Source organism: Carassius carassius, chromosome 43 (genome assembly GCF_963082965.1).
Source record: "Carassius carassius chromosome 43, fCarCar2.1, whole genome shotgun sequence".
NCBI lineage: Eukaryota > Metazoa > Chordata > Actinopteri > Cypriniformes > Cyprinidae > Carassius > Carassius carassius.
The window spans coordinates 20,278,827-20,300,724 of NC_081797.1; the positions used below are offsets into that span (position 1 = coordinate 20,278,827).

The window sequence follows — 21,898 nt, forward strand, 5'->3', positions numbered from 1 at the left end:
CCAGTTACCAAGCAATGCTTCATTTTGTTCAGTCTGTGTTGTAAAAAGTTAGCATTAGCAATTAAAGAAAAACACAAAGCATAGTCGGGTCAAAGTGTCTGAATAATCGTTGGTCCCAATTTTTTTTATCAGTTTTACTGGTAGTCCACTGTATAAAGGATTGTTGGGTATAATATGTCACAGTTTACTTTATTTTGCCATCCTCACTTACATAAATTAACTATACTGTCCTGCACCCACTAGTAAAATTATATCTGTTGTCGGAAAAAAACTCTGTTTGATTGTGGATTAATTATTTTTAGTAATTCAGTCAAGAGCCGTCGCCGTCAACCAGGTGGCGGAGGAGTGTTGTGCCGTCCACCGAGGGTTATCCAGTGCTGCCGCCAGGCACCGCAGAAGAGTTCACACAGCTGGTGGGGAGCCGAGCAGCGGCATGTCTGGGAAACGGAACAATTATTATTTTTTCCTCTCTCCCCTCTCTCGTCTCTGTCGCTAATCATCCTTCCATCTTCTTTTCTCTCTCCTAGTCTGTCTGTCCTTAGCCCAGGTTCCCACAGCTACCGTGACCTGCGAGGGGCGATGGGGGTATGTGACGAGTGGGGCGGGGCCGAGAGCCGTGGGACTGAGCAAGGTCGGTGAAGTGATTTGGAAATGAGTGACACCTGCTCCACTCGCTGGTCTCGAGTCCCACGGAGGAGATCGGAAGGATACAAAAGAGGAGCAACGACAGTGAAGGATGAGAGAGGACCAGGGCTGGATTTTAGTTTGTGTTTTGGTTTTGTTTGTGCGCAGAGGTCGTCTGAGAGGGGCTGTCACCCTGTTTTGTGTTTATTTGGTTATTAAACTTTGATTTAAATGTCCGCCGGTTCCCGCCTCCTTCCCGTGATTGTGAAGTTTTCTTTTGTTACATATATATAAAATAGTTTTTATAGTCAGAACACACAAATACACGGTAACAAATATATTTTATTTTTCCAACAAAAATAATGTACAGTGTACATTCCAACCAAAGCAAAGTTGCACATACAGTGGTCTACATACAAAACAACAGAAGAATTTACTGTATACAGTTACAGTAACAAAACTATGCTGCATCCTCTTTTCGTATTCGGTCTGGCCACAGCACCTCATCCACATCACAAGCAATGTTTTTCCTGGCCAAGCAGAGGGGGAAATATCTCCTAGCATGGTGAGTCCAGCTCCATTGAGGAATGGGGAATATGGAGGGAGATAAACAACTAAAAAGCGTGGGTGGGCAGTAAACCAGTTACGAACCGGAGCATCCCAGTGGAAACTTAAGTTGTCCCAAATGACAACCTACCTGCTCTGGGGCATCTTTCTGGTCTGGGGGAATGAGTGTGTTGTGTAGAATGTGATCAGATGGGCAGTGTTGTAGGGACCAAGGGTTGCATGGTGATGGATGATGCCGTGGTGGGTAATCACTGCACACAGCAATCTTCCGCGCTGGCCAGGGACTTCAACAATGGCACACTGGCCGATGATATTCCTTTCCCTCTTTCGTCTTTTTGTGAGGTTGAATCCTGAATCCAATCTGTTGAAAGTATGCATCAATTGTGGGATTGTATAGGACTCACTTGCACATAGTTATATCGCAATTCATTGACTCTTTCTGAATTGCGTTCAGATGGCACCCTGTAGACCTGCTTCATCCTCAGATTATTTCTGTGCAAGACACGGTCCAGTGTTGATAAGCTTACCCTTTCAATATTTGGAAATATCTTGTTATGCCATTATTTTCTAAGACCATGTTCATGACTGCAGTTTCCTGTTCAGGAGACAGAACACGTTCCCCACCACCTTAGGTACTCTTTCAGTTCTGCCAAACAAATAGTAAAATACTGTAAATACTGTGTAGGAATACAAAGTAGGAATACATTTCCCAAATACTTGAAACATACTTTATTTTTACAGTCCCACAGAACAGTCCACAGGTAATTCTGTGCTACTGTACTCATTGAGCACTGTATTGATTTGCAGTAATGCAATTTTCTAGTGTGAGTAGATTTCTTACCTATTCTCATTTCGGAAAGTCTGCGTGATGGATGCTACAGTGTACCTGCTCAAATTTGGCTGTACCCTTTGCCCACACTGTTAAAAATTTATTGTAATTTTACAGGAAATTCCTGGCAACTAATTGCCGTGAATTTACAGCAAGTAATATACAGGTAATATACTGTTTTTTTAATACAATATAGTACTGTATTTATACAGCAGTGCTACTGTGATTATAGTAGCATTATTACAGTAAAATGCTGTAATTTATTTTAATTTACTGTATATTTACTGCAACTCAGTTGCCAGGAATTTCCTGTAATTTTACAGGAGACAATTACAATTGAATATTGTAATTCAAAATATATTGTATGCATATTGTCATTTCTAAATATAATAAAATACTGCAATTTTCCATCTTCCAAAATTAAAACCAAAACAATGGCAACTTCTTTTTTTTTTAACACACTATGCAACCTCACATATTATTCAATACATACAAAATTACAGTTTCACTGAAGAATCTAGCTCACTTCCAGACATCCAGACAGTCTATCATCAGGGGGAACATGGTAATAAATAACAAAAGGTCCCAACCAGTCTTGAACTGGGGAAGCTGTGGGGTGTGGGTGGGCATCAATACTAGCCCATCAAAGTCCAGGAGTCTTCTTAATAGGGTGCAGACAGCTGCGTTGAGCCCATGTCTCTTCTCTGCTTTGCTGACATCTTGGAGTTGATTCCACAAAAAGCTCTGAAAACAGAGAGAGTGAAAACAAGTTTTCATATCAGTAAATGATGAATACTGTGTAAAAAACATAAAAAGTAAACTATTCCTACTTGCTTGTAGAAAATAAATGACGTTGATGTGTTTATTTAACATCAACACATTTAACAACATAACATTTAGAATTACATTGGCTTTTACATTGTTTTTCTTAAATATATAATGTCACTGTATGCACTGTAAATTGAGTGTAGCTTTGGACAAAACTGTCTGCAAAATGGGTCATATGACGTTTCTGAAAGGAACATTATTTTGTGTATTTGGTGTAATTAAATGTTTAAAGTAAAAAAAAAAAAACATTATTGTTTCTTCTCTACAGGTACTCCTCTCCTCGCCTTCTGAAACGTGTTGATCTTTACAAAGCTCATCATTTTGAAAAGCAAAGTGTGCTCTGATTGACCAGCTATCCAATCTATCTATCTATCTATCGTGTGACTGAAATGTTATGCCCCTTAAAATACTGTGCCCTGTCCGGCCGAAGCGACGAGACATAAACATTTAATTATAATGTTTATTTCATTATAATGTCAAAACCCATTATAAATGTGATATAAACATGATTTCTAGTCGTGTTCTCTTTTGGAAGGCCAAACAAAGTAGTTTCCCTTTTTAAAGAAACAGCGTTTAAGAGTGACGCTTCAATTCAAACGAACGAACAAACACATGAGAGCAATTTCAAAAGCATAAGGAGGTGTCTGTTCTGCTCTCTTTAGCTCTCATGAATTTCACACAACGATCGGCCTGCACAGTGCATACAGCCAAAACCTGGATGTTTTAGGCAATATTAAAATCCTGGTGGGGACGTGTCCCGTATGAACGGCGCATATGGCCACCCTATACAGATCTTCTTCATTCACCAAGAGCTTGTAACACTCCAAAGAGAAAGGAAAAATTTAAATTGCATCATATGACCCCTTTAACCCCAAAAATTGACTTAATTAATGAAAATTGTAATGTTAAACTGCTGTCTGTCAGACTTTTCTGTTTACATATATGTCTTGAAGGGCAATACCAACTCTATGTTAGACACTTAATAGCAATAGCTTTGTTTCCATCCAGCTTTTTATTGTACATTTTAACCTTTTGAAAACAAAAAAAAATGGATACGGTTCAAATTCACATAAAATATTCTAATGTGAATAAAACTTTTTATGTGGATTGACTAGCTAATAAATGCAACATAAATGCACATTTGTTGCAACTATCAGGTGTTTTAAGTTGCCCCTTAAGTTTTGATCCCACAGCGTTTCATGACTACTGTCCTGTCCATGTCTAATTTACATAACAGAGCTGATGGAAATGCTCTCCAGTTATAGGGTTTCTTTGCCAAATTTCTGCGAATGCGCTTAAAAGACGCAAAGGAATTGGATGGAAACCTGTCTTTTGACATCAATGCATAGAGTATATCACAGAGCCTAACAATACTGAACCCAAAGAAAGTGATTCATTGGATGTTCCATATGAGAATGATCTATTTTCTTTATAAGTGTGCAAACAGTTTAAACATACCTTTAGTGCTTGAGTCCTCTTTAGGATACTGTTAGTTAAACACGTAGACAGCGAAGGTCGCTGCACTCCATTCAGAAGGCTGTTGTGGGGCGCCATCACAGTTGTCCCTTCCAAAGACATCATCCATCTGTCTGCACTTAGTGCCTCTCCTGAAATGCATACACAATATGATAACTAAAAGAGCACTAGAAAGCTGCACTACATACATACACGCATGAGTGGCAGTATTGGCAGGATGGGCAAAAGTAATTTTATCAGGTGGGAGACAAAGTTATGGTATGGTTTTTCCTAATTTAGACTAGGCATTTTATGGATGCAATAGGCTTATGTTGAATTACAGTCTTTCCTTTCTTCTTTGACATATATCCATGTAACAATTATTAACAGGGCTTAAAGCAAGCAAACGTATTTTCCATCTAGCAGCCGGTGTGCAGCTGATCCTGCGGTGTGTCTACAGCTGTTCCCGCTCAGTCTTTTCCTTCTGCGTTGACCGTTCATGACGTGGTACAGTTATGACGAGTTTCCACCAACCCCCCCATTTCAATAAGACGAAATATGATATCAAACACCACTGCCTCCTTTAGTTTTCATTTTCATTCGTTAAACATATTAATAGCCGCAGAAATGAAGTTCATGGAAATGTGTAGGCCTACATTATAGAAAACGAAATATTAAATCAAACAGTAGCCTATTGTCTCTTTTTTTTTACATATTAATAGATTAACTTAATAAAGACCAAAGATTACCTGTTAGGTTTACCCAAAACGAATTATATTTTATGCTTAACCACTAAAGAGACATCAGAGCCAGCGGCAAATGTCAGAAGGTATTGCCGAGTTGAGAGTGCTCCCGACGGATTCATGATCACTGAGCTCCCGCTGATCGCGTGGAGTTGACCGTCTCCGACATCGGCGAATCACATTTTTAAATAGGCGCAGTCTTTATAAATAAACCGCATATTTGAGTTTTAAACAACTACATTCTCACCTGAAATAGTTAAAACGCTAACGTTATACCTTTCATGACACGATGGCAGTAATATTTTAAAAATTATCAAAAGAAATGGTCGTTGAAATTACAATGTTGTATTGCCACTCCCGAAAGTTCAGTACCTTTGAACAAGTACTTCGCGAGCAGGGACTTTCTGAGGGACATTTTTTTACCCAGAACTTTATTTAGATCATGGTAACTGCGGTGGAAGCACACCGAGTACCAGCCCAAAGTCCATAGTTTCTGGGTAAAGTTCCCGGCGGTGGAAATTTGGATATGAGTATGAAGACGCGATTTTAACTAACTTCACCGTATTCCACTGAAATAAACCAAATGAAACAATCAGCACTCACTCAGATCACCAGTATTAATATATATAAAGACTTATAAAACAGATTTTATGTTACATACCTGAGACATGTTCCTTCTTCCAAAAATGTTAAAATACTTCTGGTACCTTCCGTTGGCCGCGTAATTTCAAAATTCAAACAGCAGCGATCCCACAATGCTATGCGGTGGCTGTAAAAAAAAATGCTTCTACGGTGTAGTTACAATAATATTACAGGACTGTCCGTTAATTTCCCATCATGCATTTGCATTTACAACAAAAACATGAATACAGTGCGTTGTTGTAAAATTTATTGTAAAAATTACATCAATTCCTAACAGTGCTCATTGTTAGACAATGGTTGACCACATGTTCAACCAAAGTGGCTCGGATCTCATTAGAGATTACGGTCCTTGGGCTTCCTCCTACTCCTCTGGCTCTGGCTCTGGCTCTGTTTCCATTGTTGGCATCCATTTCTCAAAAACAGAAGAGCTCACTTTTTGCCGTTTTATGCTAAAGCTCTGTTTGCTAATTGTAAAAATGTGTGACAGGTGTTTGCCCATGTGATGAGTCAGTGTGCATATTTGAATGGTAGTGTGTTCCTTGTGAAAACAAGTGATTTTTCTGCCATAAAATTGTGCGAAATGCAGAGAATTGTGTGTAGTGGTTTGAAAAAACCATGTGTTTTACAACTGCAATGTGAGTGTAAAGCAGGAATTGTGCTTGCAGTCTGAATTCTCTTCTTCTGATCCAACTACTCCTCTCCCTCTCATACTTTTTCTCTGTCTGATTCTGTGTTGTTCTGCATCCACAAAACCCGTTCAAAGAGGTCTTTTTTACTCTATGTTGATGTAATGTAAAGACCCTCAACACCTGAATATTCTTCCAACTGAGACTGAAATCGGCTATTTTTAAATATTTTAGTGATCTGTTACTTAAAATTGCTTATCAGTTGTTACAATATTTTATAAAGAGATATTTTCCAATACTTTTGAGTTGATGTTGTTGCAGAAGTAGAGGTTTTACACTATATTTAAAGTTTGTAACATTAGGTTTTCATTTCTGTCATGCTGTGTTTAAGCATTTGTAAAAAAAAAAAAAATATAAGAAAGATCTGTGATTTTGGTATAAGGTACAGCTTATGTGAAAAGAAAATGTAAGCATTTTAGAAATGTGTTAATTAACTGAATATTGTGTGAAAACAAAATTAATTGTGCTAAAGATATGGTCACCACAGACTGATGTTGTGCTAAATGTGTATAGTGTTTTGAAAATGTGACTACAGATTGGAAAAATAAATTACAATTTAAAAATAATTAAATAAAAAACCTGAAATGTAATAATGAGTTTGTCTGTGTGCTGCTTGACTACAGCAGAAGTGAAACTGGTGTGTTTCAGTCCAGATCATGTAACCAATCAAACAGTGACTCTGGGAGTGTGAGCTGAAAATCTCATTTGCATTGTCAGGGTGGAGTGATTGTGATCCTCTCAGAATAGAGCAGCTCTGTCTCCAGAGACCATGTTCAAACCCCAAGAGCTTTATTTGACTAGATTTACTGCTACTGATCGAGCTTCTGAAAAACACCTGGACAAACACTACATGCATCTTCATCTGTTAGTTGAATGATGTTGTCAGACACAAATGGAGTTTGTTGAGAAGCTTTATTGAATGTTGCAGCAAACACAGCAGATTGAAAGATCAGCCAGTGCTTTGACACTAGAGCTCTCTTTCAGTATTGAGTGGTAAATGACTACAGCTGCAGCACTAGACTCATGTGAATCCTGCCTGACACAGGACACTCAGATACACTCATCTTCAGGAGAGAGCAGCGCTCACTGGAGAAACATCAGCACTGCGAGCGACTAACAGCGACTCTTGTGGAACGAGGCCTCATGAGGAGCTCCATCATGTGTTACTCTGCAGACGTACTGCTCTCCCGCTTCCCAGCGTGCTTTGCTGAGGGTCAGGACACTACTGCGGCTGTAGCGGCCGTCCTGCTCGCTCTCTGCGCTGGTCACAACCCCCTCGGTGACCTCTGAGCCGTCCAGTGTCCAGCTCACCAGCGCCCCCTGTGGAGAGTAAGAGCTGAGCAGGCAGAGCAGTGCGGCTGAGTCTCCAGAGATCTGCAGAGAAGAGGGCGGCAGCAGAGACACTGAGGGCTTCACTGTGGGACCAGCTGCAGGAGACAAACACAACACATTCACAAACACAGAAAAAACACACTGCAGCTCCAGCACTCTTCTGCCCTACAGCATTCACAGCATTTCAACAGGACACAATGTGTGGCTACAAGTTACAGTATATTACTGTTCATAATTAGAAAAATAACTGAATCAAATGAGTTTAAAAGATTTACACATATTTTGTATGCATATTAAAATCATTGAATTAGAAGAACAACACGATCAAAACAGATTCAGAATCATTAAATTATCTGCAGAAAAATTCTACCTTTACATTTTAACATCAAATCTCTTTTTTTCTGTTTATGACATCTACAATAAAATACTATGAACAAAATATAGAAATGTATAAAAGAAAAATAAAGAAAAAAATCTGATAAACTGATAAAATATTATGAAAGTATTTAGACAGGAATTGTTTGTTCAAAGTGAATGGTAACAACTTTCTAAAGACGTTCAGTTGTAAGACATTTATAATTGATTAGTTAATCATGAACTAATCATTTACAAAACAATCATAAACAATTAATAAGTGATATGCTAACAATTTGTGTGCGTTTTGTTAATTAATTAAACTAACTAAACTAATTATTTACAAAACATGACTGTGTTCATAAATGATTAATAAGTGAAATGTTAATATTTTATTTATGTTTTCTACATTGTTAGAAATAATTTACAAGTGATTAGATGATGGTTAACTAATCATTTACAAAACATGACTGTAAATTCACAAATGATTATTAAGTAATATTCTAACGATTTACAAATCTTGTAAGTTATTTTTTAAAAATAGCATCATGAAATAATCAAACAGATCCTTAGTAAAAGATTAATACACTGAAAAAAAAAAATACAATTTATTTTTAAGCTAAGTGGTTGCAAACAATATATTTTAGCTACAAATAAAAATGTTGTTGATAGTTAATCAACTAAATTTGTTTATTTAAATATAGCTAAAATAAATTGATTGCTACTTAATAAAAAAATGATAAATTACTAAATTCATTGAAATATCATCATTGTATTATTATCTCACAGTTCAAATACTCTGTGTGTGTCAGAAGACATCTGTCTAACTCTCACCAGTCGCCCTTACACTGCAGTACACACTACAAAGTGTTCAAAACCTGTTGTGTAAACGCATGAATACTTCATTTACAACACTTTCTGCATTCTTTACTCTAGTGTAAACTACTCATCAGATGTAAATGTTTTACAAACCTGCCGGTTACAGGATGTGTGTGTGTGTGTGTGTGTGAAAGATCTATGAATGATGAGTAATTTTGTTCAATCTTTAAAAACAGGGTTTTTTGTTTGTTTGTTTTTTTTTACAATCTAAATCTTTACATTTGAAACCCTGCCCTGGATTCAACAACAGTTACTAAAAATAATGATCATACTTTATTTTAAGGTCCAGTTCTCGCTATTAACAAACTATTAACTAGGACTTTTGCCAAAAAAAACTCGTTCTAGTTCCCTGCTTATTAATAGTTAGTAATGTAGTTGTTAAAGGGTCAATTCACCTAAAAAAGAAATTTATGTCATCAATTACTCAGCCTCATGTCGTTCCAAACCTGTAAGACCTCCGTTCATCTTCATAACACAAACTAAGATGCTTTTGATGCATTTTTGGGGTTCTCTGATCCTTCATAGACAGCAATGGAATTTTCATTTTTGGGTGAACTAACCCTTGAAAGTTTAGGTACAGTCAATATTTTAATAATAGGCATGCTAATAAACAACTATTCAATAGTGAGAACTGGTTCCTATAATAAAGTGTTACCAAACTAATATTTGTGAAAATGTTAAATCAAATATACTATAATATGGTTTTGTTAGCAGCTCGAGCTGTTGTGAATCCTGCCCACTTCTTTGCATCGTCAGCACATGCTTCAGTGCTCTGAGAGTGTTTATAAAGCTGTGAGTTTAACACTTCATGACTGAGAGCAGAACAGAACACAATCTTCATCATCACACAAGACACAACAACAACAATGAACAACATCATCATCCTCATCTGGACTCTCACACTGTTTGCTCAAGGTTTGTGTGATGAAATTTGATAATTATTATTAATTCTTTAATATTTGAAATGTACATCGTCACATTTGTCTAAATATTATTCTTGTTCTTTCTTTCAGAGTGTAGAGGACAGTACACTGTAACTCAGAGTCCATCATTAATAACAGCAGCTCAAGGACAAGACGTCAGAATAAACTGTAAAACCAGCAGTAGAGTGTATAGTGGTAGTAACTTACACTGGTACTTACAGAAACCTGGAGAAGCTCCTAAACTCCTCATATATTACGCAACAAGCCGTTACACTGGAACTCCTTCTAGATTCAGTGGCAGTGGATCTGACAGTGATTTCACTCTGAGCATCAGTGGAGTCCAGACTGAAGATACAGGAGATTATTACTGTCAGAGTGTACACATTCCTAGTAGCTATGTGTTCACACAGTGATAAAGAGTCGTACAAAAACCTCCTTCAGTCAGAGTCACAGTGACTGCACTGATACAGCTGAGAGACACTGCAGCTGCTGATGAGAGGATCACAAACAACACAATGACTTCAAGTAACACATTTTCCAGAGATTACGGCATACGGACATTAATATGAACTGTATTTATTTACCTACATTAACATTTAAATATCAGATTCATCTGCTCTAGTCTTGTCTGCTTGAGGACTAAATGTCTGGAACAATGTGCTCTGGACAGAAAAGTCAAAGGTTGAGCAGTTTTCTGAAACTTAAATGGAAATTTCAACAGGATAATGACATTAATCATTCAAGAGGATTGATTGAGAAGAATAAAATGTGGGGGGCTTTTATGTTTTTTAGGCGGGCCGAATCAGAGGGGGGTTTAAAGTGAATGCATAAAATACATTCTTTAGGAAGTACTTTACAATAATAATAGACTTTAATACATTAACTTAAATTACCTATTTATAGGTAAAAATTGATAGCCTGAATGCACTAAGTTACTTTGAATAAAAGTGTCTGCTAAATGCATAAATTTAATTTAATTTAATTTAATTTTAACTTACATCAACTAGTCAAACCCTATTGTAAAGTGTTACAATTACTTGTTAATAAAGTATATATATATGTATATATATATATATATATATATATATATATATATATATATATATATACACAGTACAGACCAAAAGTTTGGACACACCTTATCATTCAAAGAGTTTTCTTTATTTTCATGACTATGAAAATTGTAGATTCACACTGAAGGCATCAAAACTATGAATTAACACATGTGGAATTATATATGGAATTATATACATAACAAAAAAGTGTGAAACAACTGAAAATATGTCATATTCTAGGTTCTTCAAAGTAGCCACCTTTTGCTTCGATTACTGCTTTACACACTCTTGGCATTCTCTTGATGAGCTTCAAGAGGTAGTCACCTGAAATGGTCTTCCAACAGTCTTGAAGGAGTTCCCCGAGAGATGCTTAGCACTTGTTGGCCCTTTTGCCTTCTGTCTGCGGTCCAGCTCACCCCTAAACCATCTGGATTGGGTTCAGGTCCGGTGACTGTGGAGGCCAGGTCATCTGGCGCAGCACCCCATCACTCTCCTTCTTGGTCAAATAGCCCTTGATGCCTTCAGTGTGACTCTACAATTTTCATAGTCATGAAAATAAAGAAAACTCTTTGAATGAGAAGGTGTGTCCAAACTTTTGGTCTGTACTAAACAGAAAAGCAAGCAGGTGAGCTTGATTTAGAGTGGCAGCCAATAGAAATAATAACCGTTTCCTTACCTAAATCCTGTGTTTGGACCAAGTAGCAACTTTCTGCTCCCTCTCTTGAAACAACACAGAAGTTTCTAAAACTGTAATTCATCGACTGGCTGCTAGAGTCTGGCTCCAAAAGGGAGTCAATCCCATAGACGCCCAATTAAAATGACCAGCTTAACAGCAGAAAAAAAAACATGTTTACAGCCTGGTACAAAAAATGATTTTCGTCTATAGCTAGTTCCCTCCATGACAACTGTGAGGGGGCTGAATTTTTTATAACTCATCCATTTAAATTATATTAACTTGAGTTAGCAACTTGAGTGACAGGTGGATTGCCGCTGCTGTCACCGCTATCAAGCTAAGTGGGCGTGGTTTCAGCAACCAGCTCCCGCCTTTTTGGCCATTTTCAATTATCCCGAAGTGATGCTTGGTTATACGGCCTCCTCTGCCCATATTTGGCTTAAAAAACGCTTTTCGGACGCTTTTAGTTACGGACACTACGTCCATGTTTTTATACAGTCAATGGGTTGGACCAGATCGGCTGCAGAATCATGTGCTTCTGAAATTATCATTTTTTTGTAGCAGTTGGCTTTCTCTGTATTATACGTGGCTGCTTGTCAAACATGAACTTCTATTTAAATTCTGAATAAAACATAATTTACAGCATGTGAAGTCTGCTCCATTTAAATTTGTTGAAGCCTGTCACTCATTTATCACAATCAAAAAACTTTTAAATGTCTTTGTTAGAAAAAAAAGTGATGAAAATGATAGAAACCAGCCCTGGACAAAAAAGCGGTGAAAAGTGGTGACTCCACTCACTGACGCAGCTTCACCATCTGCGGTTTGACTTTACTAAATCAGATTGAGGCGAATAAATCTTATTGATCATGAGACCAACATTTAGCAAGCAGGAAAACATTACTTCTACCTGAAGAAAGACGTATTTCATTGAGCTAATGCTGTAAAAGAGAGAGAGAGAGAGATAGAGAGAGAGAGAGAGAAACTAGTCTAGGGCTATTCTTAAACTTGGAGCTCATTATATTGAAGTACAAATGCAAACACCAGAAACGTTATGCATTTTATGAATAATAAAATGTTATGAAAAGTATGCATTTTATTTATTCACATGCTGTATGGTTGAAATTATATTTTAGTTCACAACTTTATGTTTAAAAAAATGCTTTATTGGCTAACATTTCATAAACCTTTAGTCGTTATGCTCTTAAATTCAATGCCATTTGTAATTTCACAGTATTTTCACCTTTAAAGTCACAATTCTATAATGGTCAAATTTATTCAGGCCGATGGTATTTTTAATGACATTTTATTTTTATTTATTTATTTTTGAATAATTGTAGCCTACATAAACAGGTAAAGCAAAACAAATATTTGGATCGTCCCTTATTTTCTTAAAGAATAAACAATTATTTTCTTCAAGAATAAACATGATAACATATTACTAATTCATAGAAATAATTTAAGCAGTTAAAACCTATTTTTAAACTTGAATTTAAATACTATTAAACTAACTTTAAAATCTCAAGGAGTTTATAAGTTAAAAAGGACTAAATGTCACAGTGCATGTTAAATAGTGTAACGATTGATCACAGGAAACGCGAGATCCAAATGCAGTGTGTTTAATGGGGTAATCCAAAATCAAAATCCAAAACAGGCTAGAGGTCAATAACGGGGAAAGCAGTCCAAAAACAAGAAACACAGGCATCATTTTTCTCTGTCTGATTCTGTGTTGTTCTGCATCTACAAAACCCGTTCAAAGAGGTCTTTTTTACTCTATATTGATGTAATGTAACGACCATCAACACCTGACTATTCTTCCAACTGAGACTAGAATCAGCTATTTTTAAATATTTTAGTGATCTGTTACTTAAAATTGCTTATCAGTTGTTACAATATTTTATAAAGAGATATTTTCCAATACTTTTGAGTTGATGTTGTTGCAGAAGTAGAGGCTTTACACTATATTTAAAGTTTGTAACATTAGGTTTTCATTTCTGTCATGCTGTGTTTAAGCATTTGTAAAAAAAAAAAGATAAGAAAGATCTATGATTTTGGTATAAGGTACAGCTTATGTGAAAAGAAAACGTAAGCATTTTAGAAATGTGTTAATTAACTGAATATTGTGTGAAAACAACATGAATTGTGCTAAAGATATGGTCACCACAGACTGATGTTGTGCTAAATGTGTATAGTGTTTTGAAAATGTGACTACAGATTGGAAAAAGGATGTTAGGAATTAAAAAAAATAAAAAATAAAAAACCTGAAATGTAATAATGAGTTTGTCTGTGTGCTGCAGGACTACAGCAGAAGTGAAACTGGTGTGTTTCAGTCCAGATCATGTAACCAATCAAACAGTGACTCTGGGAGTGTGAGCTGAAAATCTCATTTGCATTGTCAGGGTGGAGTGATTGTGATCCTCTCAGAATAGAGCAGCTCTGTCTCCAGAGACCATGTTCAAACCCCAAGAGCTTTATTTGACTAGATTTACTGCTACTGATCGAGCTTCTGAAAAACACCTGGACAAACACTACATGCATCTTCATCTGTTAGTTGAATGATGTTGTCAGACACAAATGGAGTTTGTTGAGAAGCTTTATTGAATGTTGCAGCAAACACAGCAGATTGAAAGATCAGCCAGTGCTTTGACACTAGAGCTCTCTTTCAGTATTGAGTGGTAAATGACTACAGCTGCAGCACTAGACTCATGTGAATCCTGCCTGACACAGGACACTCAGATACGCTCATCTTCAGGAGAGAGCAGCGCTCACTGGAGAAACATCAGCACTGCGAGCGACTAACAGCGACTCTTGTGGAACGAGGCCTCATGAGGAGCTCCATCATGTGTTACTCTGCAGACGTACTGCTCTCCCGCTTCCCAGCGTGCTTTGCTGAGGGTCAGGACACTACTGCGGCTGTAGCGGCCGTCCTGCTCGCTCTCTGCACTGGTCACAACCCCCTCGGTGACCTCTGAGCCGTCCAGTGTCCAGCTCACCAGCGCCCCCTGTGGAGAGTAAGAGCTGAGCAGGCAGAGCAGTGCGGCTGAGTCTCCAGAGATCTGCAGAGAAGAGGGCGGCAGCAGAGACACTGAGGGCTTCACTGTGGGACCAGCTGCAGGAGACAAACACAACACATTCACAAACACAGAGAAAACACACTGCAGCTCCAGCACTCTTCTGCCCTGCAGCATTCACAGCATTTCAACAGGACTTTCAGCAGCAGACATGAGGAGTGCAGGCAAAATCACTACAATCTCATCATTCATCTTATTCAACATCACTACAGCTGATTAATACACAATATACAAACTATATATAATCACTACATGCATTTAAATGAAACCTCATAAAATGAAACGATGTACATGAATGCTGACACTGTACAAAGACACTGAACGCTTTAATTCCAGTATAGTCTCAAATCTCACCATAAAGTTCTTACATTGTCTTACTTGAACTTGAACTGTTCTTACACTATTAAATATTTTTTTACACTTTTCAAAATCTAAAAGTTTCAAGCTGATATTTTATTACTATATCTCACACCAAATGCAAATTATTTAATAATAATAATAATAATAATAATAAAAACAATTGAATCAACTTTTCTAAACATTCACATATTTAGTATTTTGTAAGTTTTTGAAGCATGGTATGAACAAAAGAGATTCAAAATCATTGACTGAACTACAAAAAGTAACTATTTACATTTTGATGTTTTTCCATGCATAATATCTATAATAAAATATGAACTTTATATGAAGTGTAAACATTAATGGAAATAAATATTAAATAAAATGAACTGATAAAACTCAAAGTGAGACAAATCATGGAAATGTGTTTTGGACAATATTTGTTTCCTGAGAGTTTAATTCAGTTCTTTTGAAACTCTAAATGTGATGATAAAATAAAATGTTAAAATCTATACATTTCAATACTTTTTTAACCAAGATAGTTAAAAGAGACAAACTTACCGAGCACCAGTTTAGTTCCTCCACCGAAAGTCCACCACAGTGATACAATCTAATGAAACACTCGTACAAAAACCTCTATTCCACTCGAGTGAACACACACTCCAGCAGAGAGACAAACACTTCAACACTTCTACACTTCTACAAAAATGCTCTTCAAAAAGTAAGAGCAAAGACAAAAAAATTTCTAAATGTTTGTTATTAACTGAAAAATAATTTAGTTATTTTCATAATCAGTTAAAGAGTTTATTCATCTCATTTATAATAGACATGATTCACTTTGACTTTAAACCCCTATGTCTAGCTGTGTGCTGATTTTGAACTTTCTAAAGAAATATACAGTAATTCATGAACTGTGACGTCTGAGGTGACCTTTGACCTCTTTTATCATGAGGATGTTGTGGAGTTTCTCATAAAGATACTTCTGTTCTTCATGTATGCAACTCAATCATATTAATTCACAAAATAACCTGCATCTTCAGACAAAAGAATCAAGATACAATTGTTCATAGAGTATATACTGTAAATATATACTGTAAATATATACTGTAATGGCTGTTGTGAATCCCAGGCTCTAATTGGAGCACAAGAACAACAAAACTTCACATAAAAAAGGTTTAATCGGGCTCTGGCTCCGCAGCGAACCTTAGCTGCGTCACTCTCTTTGGCGATGGCTCGTTGGTTGCAGGGGGATCTGGGCCTCCGTCAGTGGTGGTCTCGGTTTGATGCTCCAAGCAGTGGGGAGGTGGTGGGTTGGGCTCTGGGTCAGAAGTGGATCAGGTAAGATCAGCCTCGGGACAGATGGTGAAAGGTGATCTATTTCTCAACACAGTCCACTGCATGAAAGCGGCGAAGCCCTCTCAAGGACCATCTTCGGACAATGACGCTCTGCACATAGTGTTCAAACTAGCATCATAGAATGCGCAGAGCACTAGGGCTGCACGATGTGTCGTTTAAGCATCGATATCGCGATGTACGAATCCACGATAGTCACATCGCAGGATGTGCGATGTAGGCTGTCTTAGTTGATCTGTTATTCATTAACTGTACGGGCCAGCTGCTCCCCGGCCCTTGACAGTGTGATTCGCAGATTAATTGCACAGCTTAACCATCATAGAGTGAAAGTTTATAATTGACAGGACTGAAAAACACATGCAAGTTTAACAGGGCAGAGAGAGAGAGAGAGCGCGAGAGAGACACAGAGAGAGAGAGAGAGCGCGAGAGAGACACAGAGAGAGAGAGAGAGCGCGAGAGAGACACAGAGAGAGAGAGCGTGCGCGAGAGAAACAGAGAGAGACAGAGAGCGCGCGCGAGAGAGAGAGAGAGATTGAAATCACCTTTATTTACAACATAGGTAAAACCAGTCTGTGTTACCACTAACAATCTGCATTACAAAATCTCAAATTACGAAAAACACACAAAAAAATAAAATAAATAAAAATAAAAATAAAAACAACAACAAAATGACTTAAAAAGTCAACATTAAATCATCATTTTCCTTAACTGTACATAACACTCCATTTATGGCCCAAGTATTCACAAACACTGGTAAGCACCCAACTAATTTATAGTACGCATATTCTATCCTAAGCCTTGATGCTACCAAACCCTTGAACATCATCAAAGGATCTAAAGTATCTTTGCCAAGCATCTTATTTTTCCTTGTTTTCCAAATAGTGAGTTTGGCAGTTCCAAACACAAAATTTAGTAAAACCAAAACATGTTTACGACTAGCGAAATACTTTGGCCCAAAAATAAACAATTGAGGAGATAAATCTTCACCTAAAGATGATACCCATTGAGATAAAAAGGAGAATAAATTACCCAACCGTACACATTGCACAAAGAGGTGAAAAATAGTTTCGTTTTCAGAACAAAATAAACAACCCACCTCTACATTTGGATTGAGGTGCACCACATGTCTGTTCGTAGCTATTGCACTGTGTACAATCCTCCATTGTAAATCACCAGTCCGTTTATCAATGGGGCGTTTATACAGTGACCGCCAGCAACCTTTGGGGGAGATATCTACTCCAAAAAAATCAGTCCATTTAGATGACTTTACTCCGGAGAGAAGATGTGTATTGGTCACTTTCACACAAGTCACATACAGAGCTTTTTTCCCAACAGACTCAAAAGTATCCAGCTGAGGAGTTTTGAAAGACAATATGAGATTTTCCTCCTCATGCCATCCCCCCACGTTAGCAGCTATCATCAAGGATGGAAAATCATAGTCACATCCAGCCATCCACTCTTTGAAATGATTAGAGTTGTTGATAAAAAGTATCTGATCATAGTTCAGTTCTCCAAGTACTTCATCAGTAACTTGTTTCAAAAATCGAACAGATTTTATCCCAGTTCTCTCACTCAAGATCTCCGAACTGATGCTCAAGATGTGTCCAAGTTTTACACATCCAACAGCTATCAGCCGTGATGACAAATTGGCAGAGCTCAGGTGTCTAGAAGGTAAAAAGGGGTTCTGGAACAATGGCTCTTCCATCAGCCAAAAACCTGCATGTATTCCAGCAGGTCTTGAGACAGAAAAAACATCCCATGCTTCCATCACAGATCTGTAGAAGGGAGTCAAATCTGTAAGAGTTGATTCATTCAAGTTCAATAAGAAGAGATGTTTATCAAGTCCCATGTTGCCTGCTTTCCTCAAGAGTGCAACTGCAGTGTTGGACCAAGCAATGTCACCATAATACAGCAGTCTCTGAGCAGCTTGCAGACGAAAGGCCATGAGTCTTGATCTGATGTCCACAAGACCTTGCCCCCCTTCATGCACTGGCAAAAAAAGTACAGCTGATCGGACCCAATGCTGTCCTGACCAAAGAAAATTCACCAGCATCCTTTGAATATCTTGAACTAGTCCAACGGGAGGCTGCAACACAATAAATTTATGCCACAGCGCAGAAGCGACCAAATTATTGGCAACTAGAACTCTCCCCCTATAGGATAGCTGGGGTAGCAACCAGGTCCATCTAGACAATCGGGTGCACACTCTCTCCAAAACTCCCTCCCAGTTTTTCTTCTGAAACTCTTCTGATCCCAAAGACACACCAAGTAATTTCAGCCCTTTTCTATTCCAGTTTAAACTACCTGGTAGTTGTGGGAGATTTTCTAAATTCCTTTGACCTGACCAGAAAGCCTCAGTCTTCTCCCAGTTTACTTTAGCTGATGATGCCCCTTCATACAGCTCAAGTGCTCTAGACAAAGCTTTTATGTCATTATTGTCATTGACAAACACTGTAACATCATCAGCGTAAGCAGTAATTGTAGTTCTTAAATGTTGAGGCATTGTAGGTATTGATAAACCATTTAGAGTTTTTCTTATATTGGAAAGTAAAGGCTCAATAGCAATACTATACAATTGTCCTGATAGGGGACAACCTTGTCTGATTCCCCTTGAAACCACAATAGGCCGACTTAGGCCACCCCCCACCTTGACCATACAAGAAGCTCCAGTGTACAACAAACGTATCCATTTGATAAAATCCTGACCAAACCCGAATGCAGCAAGTAGATTAAAAAGATAGTTATGATCAACGCGATCAAACGCCTTTTCTTGGTCTAAAGCAATCAATCCAACCTCTGCATTAAACATTTTACAGATATCCAAAGTATCCCTCACTAAAAAAAGATTATCCATTATAGATCTTTTCGGAATGCAGTAGGTTTGGTCTTGGTGAATTATCAAATGTAAAAACTTCTTAAGCCTATTGGACAGACATTTAGACAAGATTTTATACTCTGTTGTTAATAAAGCAACAGGTCTCCAGTTCTTTAACAGAGTCAAGTCTCCCTTTTTAGGTAACAGGGACAACACAGCTCATTGACATGTAGCAGGTAAAGTGCCATCTTTATAACTTGCACAGAAAACTTCATAAAGGTCCATTCCAATATACTCCCAAAAATGTTTATAAAATTCAGAAGTCAACCCATCAATTCCAGGAGAGCGTCCGGATTTCAACTGTCCAACAGCAATAGTGAGTTCTTGAAAAGTAATTTGTGTGTCCAAAGCAGTCTTAGAAACAGAGTCTATTTGAGGAAGTTCATGAAAAAGTTGCGCTTCACAACTAGAGTTACAAAGATCAGCTTTGTATAAAGAAGAATAAAAACCAACAGCATGACGACGCATTTCTATAATGTCATTTGTAATCTTCCCATCTGGAAGACGTAAACATGTCATCTGCTTAGACTGTGCCACTGAACGCTCTAAATTAAAAAAATAGGCACTTGGGGCATCCATCTCAGTAACTGATGTAAAGCGTGACCTCACCAAAGCTGCTTTCACCCTCTCATTCAAATGAAAACTTAGCTTTTCCTTTTTCTGTTTTAAGTTGTTAATAAAAGCTGGGTCATGTCTTCTTATCATTTCTGTCTCTATAGACTCTATATCTCTTTCCAGAGCTTGAACTGTTTCTCGTTGAGTAGTCGTACAATATGCAGTGTACTGTTGACAGGATAGTTTTATTTGAGTTTTTCCAACCTCCCACCATTGTTTTAAATCTTCAAAATCATTTTTCTTCCCCTTCCAATGATTCCAAAAAAACACAAAATGTTCAGAAAATAAAGCATCCTGTAACAGTTTAGCATTAAAATGCCAATAAGAAGATTTTCTTGGAAATTGTGCCATGTTTACTGAAATATATACCAGATGGTGATCAGAAAAACCTACCGGAGTAATGAAACAATCAATAATTCTGTTATTTATATTTTTTGAAACATAAATTCTATCTAAGCGAGCAGCACTTACTCTGTTGTCAGAAATTTTAACCCATGTATATTGTTTATCTACCGGATGCTTGATTCTCCACATATCTAAAAGTTCAGCCTCTTTCACCAATCTTGACAAATAGTTGGATGAAAGCATGTGAGGCTCTTCATTATTACGGTCAACATTAAAACATTCTGTACAATTCCAATCCCCACCAATGATGATGTCTCCATCACTAAAATCCTGTTTTACGACATTGCTTAGCATTCTAAACAACTGTAATCGCTCATTTCCAACATTTGGTGCATAAACATTTATAAAATAAATTGTCATCCCTTCAATAATAGTTTTGACAAGAACCAAGCGACCTTTTACAAATTCCTCTGTTTTTTCAATGCTAACTTTTATATCTGGAGAAAAAAGAAGAGCAACTCCAGCGCTCAGATTTGTACCATGGCTAAGTACATGTTGACCTTTCCACCACATTCCCCACTCTATTTCGTTATCCATATCACTATGTGTTTCTTGCAGTAAGATGACATGTAACTTTTTATTTTTCATGATTTCAGACACCAAACCTCGTTTATGACTATCCCTCCCTCCATTAATATTTAATGAACCCACCCTCAAAAGATCCATGTATAAGTTTAGGGAGGAGAGAAAAAAGACAACGGCAGAAGAAACCAGAAGAAATAAAGAGAAGAACACCGCGTGATGCATGGCTAATCGTTTATAAAAATGCCTTTAGCCTCTTCTTTTTATCCACCATTCTACATTTTCTAATAACTGTAACATGTTTTTTTAACCGAAAGCGTTTCTTTTCACTCAGCTGATCAAGATTTACAGTCTTTAGAAGAACTGCCACTGACCTCTCAAATTTTCCAACATCAGGAAAAAATTCTTCAATGTTGACTTGTTTTCCAAATGTCTCATCAAGAAACCCATTGATTTCATCTAATGTATACAAAGAGGGATCTTTAATGGACATATCTTGAGAATCGCCCTCAAGTCCACATACAGACCCTCCTTGGGAGTCACATTCGTAATCAAGAAGAGAAACATTTTCGTCAGATGCATCATCATCTACTGCACTACCATCCTTACTCAAACACAACTCTCTCTTTCTTACAGCCGACCCAACAGACTCACACCTGCTTGGACCTGCAATTTCCACACCATCATCTTGCTGCTCATCAGCATTGATATTTTGAACAGTATTTTCATTTTGTTGACGTTCATACACATTAGTATTAGTCACAGCATTATCATGTACTTCAATAGCGGACGGCGCCGCACCAGAAACGCTCACCTCCGCTGGACCTGCGTGTTCCTCTTGAGCAGCGCGCTCCTGCTCCACCGCATCTCCCTCTCCTGAGACAGTGGGCCTTTGCCTATCCTCTGGTGCGCGCTCTCTGTGAGGGCATGCGAACTTTTTATGCCCTAAATCGCCGCAATCAAAGCACCTTAAGCTACCAGTGCTTGCGTACACCATATACGTTTTGGCTTCATATCGTACTCGGAATGAAACATCCAGCGTGTTTTCGGGGGAGTCTAAAAACATAAACACCTGTCTTCTAAAAGATGTAACGTGTTTCAGAGACGGGTGTTTACAACCTAACGTGATTG

At 37.6% G+C, this 21,898-nt stretch overlaps 4 gene segments (V, D, J or C); 2 read left to right on the forward strand and 2 right to left on the reverse strand.

The window, feature by feature from the left end:
- Positions 1–21,898, forward strand: part of LOC132125477 (Ig kappa chain V-III region PC 2485/PC 4039-like) — a 370,198-nt gene that overhangs the window by 174,176 nt on the left and 174,124 nt on the right.
- LOC132124755 (immunoglobulin lambda constant 7-like) lies at positions 7,391–8,879 on the reverse strand. The segment is given in 2 exon segments: positions 7,391–7,871; positions 8,859–8,879. Coding segments are annotated over 2 exon segments (405 nt in total).
- Positions 9,756–10,676, forward strand: LOC132125144 (Ig kappa chain V region K16-167-like). The segment is given in 2 exon segments: positions 9,756–9,854; positions 9,953–10,676. Coding segments are annotated over 2 exon segments (372 nt in total).
- On the reverse strand, positions 14,287–14,869 carry LOC132125473 (immunoglobulin lambda constant 7-like). The segment is given in 1 exon segment: positions 14,287–14,869. A coding segment is annotated over 1 exon segment (393 nt).